The sequence below is a fragment of the Sinocyclocheilus rhinocerous genome, unplaced genomic scaffold (genome assembly GCF_001515625.1).
Source record: "Sinocyclocheilus rhinocerous isolate Xijiao unplaced genomic scaffold, SAMN03320098_v1.1 scaffold544, whole genome shotgun sequence".
Taxonomy (NCBI): Eukaryota; Metazoa; Chordata; class Actinopteri; order Cypriniformes; family Cyprinidae; genus Sinocyclocheilus; species Sinocyclocheilus rhinocerous.
Window position 1 is genome coordinate 647,468 of NW_015658610.1, and position 10,945 is coordinate 658,412.

A 10,945-nucleotide genomic window follows, 5' to 3' on the forward strand; every position below is an offset into this window, starting at 1 on the left:
CAAGATAATAATACAAGATCAACATTAATTCTCATGAATTCTTAGTCTGCTCTGGTGTGACCAATTCTTACTCAGAATGAAGCAGGAATGTTTTGTAAACAGATGTGTGTATAAAATATAAAAGGTTATGAATTTCTTAGAAAGAAAATGAAGCGGAGTTAGAAATAGAATACTGATTACAATTGTTCCTTCAGAGTTCAGCACAACGGGCATTGCAGGAGAGTGAAAAGCTGTTTGGTGACATGCTTCATTCCATTGAAAGAATGCAACAGGAAATGATCAAACTCATCTCGACCAATAAGAAGGCTGCACTTAACACTGCTGAAGGCCACATGGAGCGTCTGGGCCATGAAATTGCTGACCTGAAGAGGAGAGACAATGAGCTGACACAACTCTCTCGCACTGAGGACCATATTCATTTCATCCAGGTGAGATTTGATAGATTTTAGTGTCACTCCACACAGGATGTATTGCGTGCAAGTAAAACTATTTTGTTTTTATTTTCGTTTTTCTACTATTTTACAGGTGATGAAATACAGTGTAAAATAGTTTTGTTTCCTCTAGAGCAGTGATGGGCAAACTTTGCCCTTCCAGGCCACTTTCCTGCAGAGATTTGATCCAACCCTGATAAAACTCACCTGCCTGTAGCCTTCTAGTAGTCTTGAAAACAATGATTAGCTGGTTCAGGTGTGTTTGATAGGGTTGGAGCTAAACTCTGAAGGAAAAGAAAGTGGCCTGGAAGGGCCAAGTTTGCCCACCCCTGCTCTAGAGCTATCAGTATGTGAGAAAATAAGTGTGCAGGGCAATCTATTGTGGGGATAAATAAGACTTAGATTTGTTCTGTTTTTATCACAGAGTTACCATATGCTGATTGCCCAGACTGATGCAGAGGAGCTGCCCTCTGTTACAGTGAACCCTTACTTCTCCTTTGGCACTGTTACCAAAACAGTCTCTGAGATGAAACAACATCTAAATGAGTTCAGCAATGAAGAGCTGGTCAAGGTGGCAAAGACAGGTATGGTCCAGTATGACAGGATTCTTTTGTCTAACATAGAATCCAATGTAATTAGTACCCAGAATTTTTCAGAGACAGTCTTGTTTTATTAGCCACTGTCTTATTCCCATTTTGAAATGCTCTTTTTGTTCCATGAGAATGAGTAAATAAATCGCGCTCTCTCTTGTTTATTGTGGTTCTTCTTAACTATTAAACTCATAACTTCATAACTCTCAATTCTCTTCCAGTGAACAAAATGCCATTCTGCCAGCTAGAGGACCGAAAGAAGAGAAGGTCTATGAAGTGTAAGTTAATGAAAATGGGAAACTCTAGCTGTCCTGCTGTTTGCTTTGTGCGAAATAGCTGGAATTTTGGAATGGTATTTGTCAAAAGCCAGTGTCGTGCTCCAAGAAATTGTTGGCCTGCTGCTAAGCAATGATCTTAAGTCTGACATCACATTAAAATACATATTTATTAGCTGATCTCTTCTATGAAAATCACACACATATGAAAAGTTTTATTTTGGCCTTCAGTTAAACACACACTTCCATTTAAAAGTCGGGGTCTGTAACATTTCTTAATGTTTGTGCTCACCAAGGTTGCATTTATTTGATTAAAAATACAGTAAAAACAGTAAAATTGTGAAATATTATTTAAAATAACTCTGTTCTAAAACATATGTAATATAAATTTTACAATGCAATTTATTTCTGTGATGGCAAAGTTGATTTTTCAGCAGCCATTACTTCAGCCTTCAGTGTCACGTGATTGTAATATGCTGATTTGGTGCTCAAGAAACATTTCTTATTATTATCAATGTTGAAAATAGTTGTGAATATTTTTGTGGTAATTGTGATATATCATTTTTTTCCCAGTATTCTTCGATGAGTAGAAAGTCTATTCTGTCACTTTTGATCAATTTAATGCATCCTTACTGAATAGAAGTATTAAAAAATGTTTAGAGTGGTAGTGTATTTATTCTCACCTTTAACATGAAAGTACCTAAAGTACCATGCAGAGAGTACCTAGAGGTCCTTCCTTTTTGTCAGTAATATAATATGTTTGCTATAGAAGATCAGATTAAAGTTTGACATCATTCTAACACGAAACCCTCTTTTTATTGTGTTTCTAGCTGATGATGTTGACATGTACAAGAGTCCCAGCAACACTCCCCGGACAAGAGACGAGTTCCTCCAGTGTAAGTTTTATTTCATACAAGAATTTCCTTTTTACCTGTATGCCCAAGACCAGAGGGCGCTGTTGTAGAGATAACATGCACAGGATATAAAGTTCAAGGTCAACAGAATTCTCACCTCAGGTGATGATTAATTAAAATAGTATATACATTTAGATATGTTTAGAAGCTTGCATAAAGTGCTATGAAAACATGCTGGCATTCTTCCTGTTAAATGTCAAACTGTAGTGGGAGTAGTCTAGCATCATTCCTTGCATACTGAGTTTGTGTCTAAGCATATTGTAAGAACAGGCGTAGACTGCTTAGTGAGGGGGTGTATGGGTGATTCATGATAACTGCCATTCCTCAAAACTTTAGACATTTTGTCTTCTCTTCTACGAACATTGTGGTCTTTATGAGGACAAAAACAATTTACATACACTACCGTTCAAAATGTTGGTGTCAAAGAGATTAATTATTAAATTGATCAGAAGTGACAGTAAAGACAATTAAAATGTTACAAAAGATTTCTATTTCAAATAAATGCTGTTCTTTTGTACATTCTGTTAATCAAAGAATCCTTAAAAAAGTATCATGGTTTCCACAGTTATTGTTTTTAACCTAATAATAATTAATTAGTAACAATAATAATAATTAAACTTTATGATAATGATTAGAAATGTTTCTTGAGCAGCAGATCAGCATATTAGAATGATTTCTGAAGGATCATGTGACACTGAAGACTGGAGTAATGATGCAGAAAATTTAGCTTTGCCATCAGGAATAAGTTAGATTTAAAAATATTTTAAAGTAGAAAACAGTTATTTTAATTTTTAATTATATATCACAATATTGCTGTTTTTACTGTATTTTTGATCAAATAAAAGTAACCGTTATGAGCATAAGAGACTTCTTTCAAAACTATCTTACAGATCTGAAACTTTTGAATGGTGGTGTAAGTCAAAAGGCAGCTAATAATTATGCTAAGTTACTATATAGGGTGTACATATATATACAAATATATAGGGTGTCTTAAATGTGTATCGACACTCTCGGCCCTCTAGATCAGAGACGTTCACACACCTCTGGCAGAAAGCACCTCCAAATGTCCAACCAGCTCTGAGAGCCAATGTGCAGACTCAACCACTAGGCAGGTGATTTATATGCATGCATGTTGCACCATACATTAGGAATGCTGATCTAGGATCAGATTTGCTCCAATCTGTTCATATTTGGAGACCATAATTAGCAAAACTGTTCCCAGATCAGAAATCCTATCCTAGGATAGCCTAAAATAAATATACAATGGTGTCCGTCTTGTCATTATTTTGTATTATGTATAATTTTTTTAATATAATGTATTATTTTGTGTTTCTTTTAATAAAACTTAAACACTACAAATGTGGCATGGTTGATCTGTAGACTCTGCTAACTCTTGATTTTACATTTTTCAATTAATAATAGGCCTATAAAACCTGTGGTCTTGTGTGTCTTAACTTGACCCGTGCACATCAGCATTTTGATGCATACAAAATCTCTTGTGGCACTTACTTTATCCAGTCTCAAAGAACAATGTAGCTATTAAAGCACCAAAATGCAGCATATATGTACATGGATTAAGATACTTGCATGCAAAGTGGGCAGAGATTCATTGTCTTCATAACTTCACCTCCCCGTTTGTCTTCGCACATTCACATACAAATTTTAATTCACCAGTCCTGATCAACTCTTGTCTATCATGTTTATTTTATAGATGCCTGCCAGTTAACTCTGGACCCCAGCACAGCATACAGACAGCTATACCTCTCCCGAAACAACCGGAAAGCAGCACTAAAGAGAGACCCTCAGGCTTACAATGACAGTAACCAGAGATTTGAATGCTTGCCCCAGGTCTTGTGTAAAGAGGCTCTTTCAGGAGGTGCCTACTACTGGGAGGTGGAGTGGAGCGGGGAGGGAGCCTCATTTGGTGTCGCTTTTAAAGGTATCAAGAGAACAGGTTACGGAGACTCAGCTCGTATTGGCTACAACCGCAAGTCCTGGAGTCTCTTCTGCTCTGACTCCAGCTACTCAGCTCGACACAATAAAGACCAGGTTGAGATTAACACACCCTACTCTTCCCGTATCGGGGTGTTCCTGGACTGTGCAGGAGGCACTCTTTCATTCTACACTGTGTCTGAGTCCATGTCACTTATTCATCAGTTTAAAGCCTCTTTCAGTGAGCCGGTATATCCTGGCTTCTGGGTCTGGTATGAGTCTGCTATTACTATTTCTCAGTTGTAAATGGTTGAACCGGACAGGGGATATGAGGGCATTACTACCAGCTTTTAAAAAATTACTTTAAAAAATGTTTTTTTTGTTTTTTTTAATGAAAGCCTGTTTCTGGTGAAACTGATTATAGTTAGTGTATTTAAACTACAAGTTTTAATCTATTATATACCAAATATGTTTATATAATCTATTTTTACAAATTTACAAAAATTTTAAAAACGTTACAAAGAATTATATAAAATATTTAAATAAATCGTGTAGCTCATTTTCCTAGAATACAGACCTTACAAAAAGTCTAATATCTTTAATGACATGTCCATCTGTGTGATTATACTTGATTAATATGAAGGTTAATCAGGTGCAGAAAAAGCTTTTTACAGTATATCTTACGTTTGATTTATGTGGGTAATTTTGTCTGCATGATAACATAATAAAATGATCAATTAAAATGGTTGTTGAATCATTTATTTGACATATTGGAAACATTTCGAATTTATGATGCACAGATGCTGCCTAAATAAGAGCTGAATCACAGTTCGGAGTAAAGTAACTTATTACAAGATTAATAACTTATAACGCAAGTAACTTATTACAAGAGTGACCTCTGCTGGTTGTAATCACATCTGACTCAACAATGGGGCTTTTGAACAAATAAAACTTCACTGATTTATTTTCTTTAAACTCATAGTTTTCTACTGATCAGCCCAGTGTTAGCCTCAACTGAAAAGAAAGAAAGCATTGCTTATCAATATGTTTTGTAGTTCAGATTTCTACTCTCTCTGCCACCATGTTTTCTCATGGTGGTCACAAAAATTACACTTTAAGTTTTAATTTATACTTTTACATTTATAATTAAACTATACATTTCACACCTTTATTTTTCATCAAATACTACGTTTTTAAAAGTAGTTCTGTACTTCAAACGAAATTTGAAATAATAGCCATTATACAGTTGTAATATAGACAGTCAAAAATGAATAAACTCTCCTGCTGAAAAAAAAAATTAAAGCATACAACCATACAAGTCAAAACATTACTGACTGGTTTATTGTTTTCAATCCATTCTCACTGATGCTACCAAGACTAGGGTTTACCATTGAGCTTGACTGGGCTGCAGTTTCAATCAGGCTATAGCCTACGTTCAGTCCATACGGTTCAGCCGTTTGCGAAGTTAAATGAATTAGCAAACGAATCGGTTGATATAAGTATTCAACTCACTCTTTAAAATAGTTACTTGCTGTCACCTACTGGCGATTGTAGTTTCATATCTAAAAAAAAAAAAAAAAAAGAATAAATAAATAAATAATAAATAATAAATAAATAAAATAAAATAAAAAAAGTTATATTTTAACTTAACATAATTCATGCAGAATCTATCTATGGATTTTGCTGATAGTGATTTCATTTGATTGTTAATAGCCAATGTGCCTTTTTATTTGGATTGAATTTGATTACATTTAAAAATCTGACATAAGAGGACACACACAGGCTATGACAATACATTTTAATAATACTAATACATATCTGGCTTTTTTTTACTCAGTGTTATTTTGATCTCTCAACTGAGAGAACACATCCTGTTTACTGTATTATAATGACAATTTAAATATTACATCTAAATTTTGTTAATAATAAATGTTGCATAGGCCTATTACTTGTATTATATATGAACCTCAAAGCACATTTTAATTTTTGTGTATTTTGTTTTACTTCATAATGATGTTCTAGTTGTTGGCATTTGTAGTGTATAGGTATAGGGCCCAAACATAACCTCAAGCCCAGGCGCTATCACAAGCGAGTTTTACCTCGATTACAGAATTCATTGCAAAATGTTTAACTTTGAGTGTACAGTAGCCTACGCACATTCGAACAGATGTTTAATCCAGAACTCAGGATCGAGGTCACGTGTTCCACCCGGACGGATTTCCGCTGCGCACTCATTCATTCAGATACAACCGCTTTACGAGAGGGAACATGGCAGCGCAGGTAAGTCTGATATTTAGCATTTTATTTCGGGATTATTGTGAAATATACGACTCTCGCAGGTTGAATACAAAATAATATATGTATTTGCCACTATTGTGTGCTGTCTGTAGAGCCTTGAAATTATTTGTGAATAACATTAAACACGTCTTTGAGCTTGCCGCTTTTAGCACATGTGCTTCAATTATTACAACAATAATTCAATTTTAATTCAGAACTTTGAGATTTTGAGGTCCATTCATGAAAATGGCTTTTATCCAGATATTCGGGAATTGAGAATCTTCTTGGTAATGGTTCTTTAACTAGCCTGCAGCCAAAGCTTGTGTTTGTGATGTTTAGCTTGCATGTCACTGTTTTTATTGGGAATATGAAACTCCCCTATGTAAAATGCATTATTAGCGCATTTGACACAAATTTTCATCGCGGTAGTAAAATTACGCTCCCGCATTTTAGTCTACACATTTCTACATTTCATTGCTAAAGTTCTGCTAGGCTGGAATCTGTGTACGCTCGTGTGTCACTATGGCAACGCACTCACTTAACGGCTGTTACTTACGGTATTAAATTACATAAAGATGACAACGAACCATTAAAACGCACCTTAGTATTTAATTTTCACACTTACATTAAACATAATTTTACACTTTATATTTATATATTTACTTTTTTTTTATGAAAGGTGGCAACCACGAAGGTTCCGGAGGTGCGAGACATCACTCGAATTGAGAGGATTGGTGAGAAACTAAATAACCCATAATAGCAATAAAAAGCAATAATGAATCATATCTATCTATCTATCTATCTATCTATCTAGTTATGCATGCATGCTACCAGCATAGGGTTAAATCAAGATAGCTCTGTTTATTTACAGAATGAATATGCAAGAACAAGTTAAAGTTAAATCTTGATTTCTCTCACAGGTGCACACTCTCACATTCGTGGCCTGGGCTTGGATGATGCCTTGGAGCCACGGCAGGTAATGTTCAATATTATGATTGATTTACCAGAGACAACATGCTTGTCATTGGCTTAAATATTGATCGCTGTATGTTTTAAACAAAACAACATACAAATGATGAACCTCTGTCTCACCAGGTGTCTCAGGGGATGGTGGGTCAGCTGGCATCTCGAAGGGCAGCCGGGCTGATCCTTGAAATGATCAAAGATGGTCAGATTGCTGGTCGTGCAGTCCTCATTGCTGGCCAACCTGGGACGGGCAAGACAGCTATTGCTATGGGTGTGTTTTTGCATATGTTTTTCATGATTAATCATAATTTGAAACGTAGAATTAAGTTACACTGTTTAATAAATTGCACTTGAGATTGAGCTGACCACAATCACAGTAATGGTATGTATCAAAATAGTTATTTTTATTATTGTTATATTGCACAGCCATTGTAAAATAACGAGTGAGTTGTTTATTGTACAGGTCTTGCCCAGTCTCTTGGCCCTGACACACCTTTCACTGCTTTGGCTGGTAGTGAGATTTTCTCTCTGGAGATGAGCAAGACTGAAGCTCTGAGCCAGGCCTTCCGCAAAGCCATAGGAGTCAGGATAAAGTGAGTGAGGCCAACTGAAGTGTGAAGCAGCATGAAGTCTTAGATTAAGAACAATTAATAACCTCCAAAAATGTAATATGCTTATTGTCACTTTGACATTATGATCAAGTAGTAGGCTGTCTTCAACTGGAGATTAAGTGATCTACTGATTGTGGATTTTAAAGAATAGTTTACTCATGTACTTATCCTCACATTGTTCCCAGTTTACTTTTATTGTATGGGAAATAGCCATAATCAAAGGGTGTCATGACTCAATGAATAGATTTTCATTTTTCTGTAAACTATTTCTTTAATGTGATTTTATAGATTCATTACACTTTTTTTTATAATTAAAAAAAAATTGTTTTAGTTAACTTAATATTTCATAGATTATAGCATGACTGCTCATGTTCTGTGTTTGTTGTCTGGCAGAGAGGAGACTGAAATCATTGAAGGAGAGGTGGTAGAGATTCAGATCGACAGACCAGCTACAGGAACCGTGAGTCTCTGCTCTTCTCTCTCTCTCCATAGACCAGATTCAATAAATTAACTTCTCTGTTTTGTTGTAATAGTTCTTACGGCACCAGAAATGATGTACGTAGACTATTAATAATAAACACTGCAGTATTCAAAAGAAGAATTGTCAGTTTTGATTTCATGGTTATTTTAACATTTGACATACCTTGAGAAGCTGAAGCAAATGAGAAAATTCGTCACACAGCACACTTTCCTAAACGCACTCTAATTCAATACTTCTATTTGGCTGAAAAGCATTATTAAAGATATTTATCATTCTTCAGTGGGAAATTCACTTTTTGTTATTATGAAAGTGAGAAATTAGTTTTCAGCTACGTTGATAAGTTGATTGTAGGACTCAGGTCCCAAAATAGTGCTCAATATGAAGCTAGGAGATGTCCCTAAGTAAACTCAGTTACACATGAACCACTTTCTCTCTTTTCTGTATTTGTATTAAGGGTGCAAAAGTGGGGAAGCTTACGCTGAAGACGACAGAGATGGAAACCATCTATGATCTGGGGACCAAGATGATTGAGAGCCTCAGTAAAGAGAGAGTACAAGCTGGGTGAGTAGATTATAAAGCTAAAAATTTGCAATTCACTTCTCTGTATGAAATAAATTGAGCAGACTGGACTGCCGTCCAGCTTTTGCTACTAAATGTATTAATCATTTCTGTAACAACTGAACTGAATAACTGAAACATTTGATGAGCTTGAGTGAGATCTGAACTCTAGTAATGAGCCCTTGAGTTGTATTATTACTATTGATTTTAAACATGTAACATTGTTATAAGATTGTCCATCTTAAGGATGATGTATTTGCTTTATACACACACACACACACACACACACACATATACGCATATATACATATACCACTTTAGATAAAGAGACAGTGAGAAGAGTGCATATGAGTCATAAAAAGGTTTAAGCCAAACCACATTGTTTTAGCTTTTCCAGTGCTTAAATCATTAAAGGACGATACATTATTATCATATTTCATATTCTGTAGAGATGTGGTCACCATCGATAAAGCCACAGGAAAGATTAGCAAGCTGGGACGGTCATTTACTCGAGCCAGAGATTACGACGCCATGGGCGCACAGGTACACATTCTCTCTTCATCTGTGAAATGAATACATCAATCAATGATGAGAGATACTCTCACTTTTCCCTGAGATAATTTTTTTTATATATACTGTTTTTGCTGTTTATTTCAGACACAGTTTGTGCAATGTCCAGAGGGAGAACTGCAGAAACGGAAGGAGGTTGTTCACACAGTCTCTCTCCATGAAATTGATGTCATCAACAGCCGCACTCAGGGATTCCTGGCCTTATTTTCAGGTTTGTCACGCTCTTGTCAGCTTACTAGATAATGATATGCTCAGTGAAACTAATCCATGATTCAGAATGAAAATAATTCTCCATGGATGTTTGTGTTTGCTGTAGTTGATGATTGATTGTCTGTTCTGCAGGTGACACAGGAGAGATAAAGTCAGAGGTTCGAGAACAGATCAATGCTAAAGTGTCTGAGTGGAGAGAGGAAGGCAAAGCTGAGATCATTCCTGGGGTAAGCAGCCCAGTCAAATAAGACCCTTAAAGTGTTCAAAGAAGAGGAGCCAGCCCACAAACAGAGAGTGGACTTTTTCCTTTAGGGCTTTTTTCTCTTGAAAACCTTCCAGCCATTGACTATTTTTTTAAAGAAAAGAGTGCAGTGACAATTTAACTCTCTACTGCATGTTTTTTAAAAGCAATGTTATGAATAAAATGCTGTAAAATTGCCAACAAGTTTGTATAGAAAAATGATAACATAAAATAAAAAAGTGTTTGTTTAAAAATGATGATAAATTTATTTTAAAAAAGAATACATAAAAAGTGCATAAAAATCTTTATTGCCTGCATTTTTTGCATCCATATCTGCTACATCTGTTCTTTCCAAAAGTTAAAAAAAAAAAAAAACATTAAAGCAATTCCTTATAACATACAAATAATAATTTGCATGACTCTAATTATTTTAAAATTATATTTGCTCATTAAATGTTAATCGTTTTTGATGTAAAAATGATCTAAAAAGGGCTTTTCTGAGGCTATAATGCCACAAGATTTTAAACTGACAATCAGGATGTTACCAAGAAAAACAACAACTTATCTTTGTATTCCATCTACATCATTATAGATTATTATACCCTACATTATTAACACATATTGCCATCTTATATGCATCGTTTTTTTTTTTTTTTTAATTAGTTTTGTTACCATGTGCTAAATCATGCAATAGAGAGTATTTGTTTGCAATGGAAATGTTGAGTTTTTTTTTTTTTTTTTTTGTGGTTGCAGGTTCTCTTCATAGATGAGGTCCACATGTTGGACATAGAATGCTTTTCATTCCTGAATCGAGCTCTTGAGAGTGATCTATCACCTGTACTTATCATGGCCACTAACCGAGGCATCACCCGGTATACACACAAATACA

General features: G+C 35.2%; 2 protein-coding genes across 2 annotated transcripts in view; both read left to right on the forward strand.

The window, feature by feature from the left end:
• The window catches only part of LOC107722782 (tripartite motif-containing protein 16-like), a 6,894-nt gene extending 2,028 nt beyond the window's left edge, over positions 1 to 4,866 (forward strand). Inside the window, exons 3-7 of the mRNA XM_016531252.1 lie at positions 195 to 428; positions 856 to 1,015; positions 1,243 to 1,299; positions 2,127 to 2,192; positions 3,922 to 4,866. Of these exons, the coding sequence (XP_016386738.1) occupies positions 195 to 428; positions 856 to 1,015; positions 1,243 to 1,299; positions 2,127 to 2,192; positions 3,922 to 4,448 (1,044 nt within the window). The 3' untranslated portion in view covers positions 4,449 to 4,866. The remainder of the gene's footprint in view (positions 1 to 194; positions 429 to 855; positions 1,016 to 1,242; positions 1,300 to 2,126; positions 2,193 to 3,921) is intronic.
• A 1,460-nt stretch (positions 4,867 to 6,326) lies between these two features.
• The window catches only part of LOC107722783 (ruvB-like 2), a 7,326-nt gene continuing 2,707 nt past the window's right edge, over positions 6,327 to 10,945 (forward strand). The window contains exons 1-11 of the mRNA XM_016531253.1: positions 6,327 to 6,422; positions 7,099 to 7,153; positions 7,340 to 7,395; positions 7,515 to 7,656; positions 7,849 to 7,978; positions 8,390 to 8,456; positions 8,932 to 9,038; positions 9,485 to 9,578; positions 9,693 to 9,816; positions 9,948 to 10,042; positions 10,810 to 10,928. Of these exons, the coding sequence (XP_016386739.1) occupies positions 6,411 to 6,422; positions 7,099 to 7,153; positions 7,340 to 7,395; positions 7,515 to 7,656; positions 7,849 to 7,978; positions 8,390 to 8,456; positions 8,932 to 9,038; positions 9,485 to 9,578; positions 9,693 to 9,816; positions 9,948 to 10,042; positions 10,810 to 10,928 (1,001 nt within the window). The 5' untranslated portion in view covers positions 6,327 to 6,410. The remainder of the gene's footprint in view (positions 6,423 to 7,098; positions 7,154 to 7,339; positions 7,396 to 7,514; positions 7,657 to 7,848; positions 7,979 to 8,389; positions 8,457 to 8,931; positions 9,039 to 9,484; positions 9,579 to 9,692; positions 9,817 to 9,947; positions 10,043 to 10,809; positions 10,929 to 10,945) is intronic.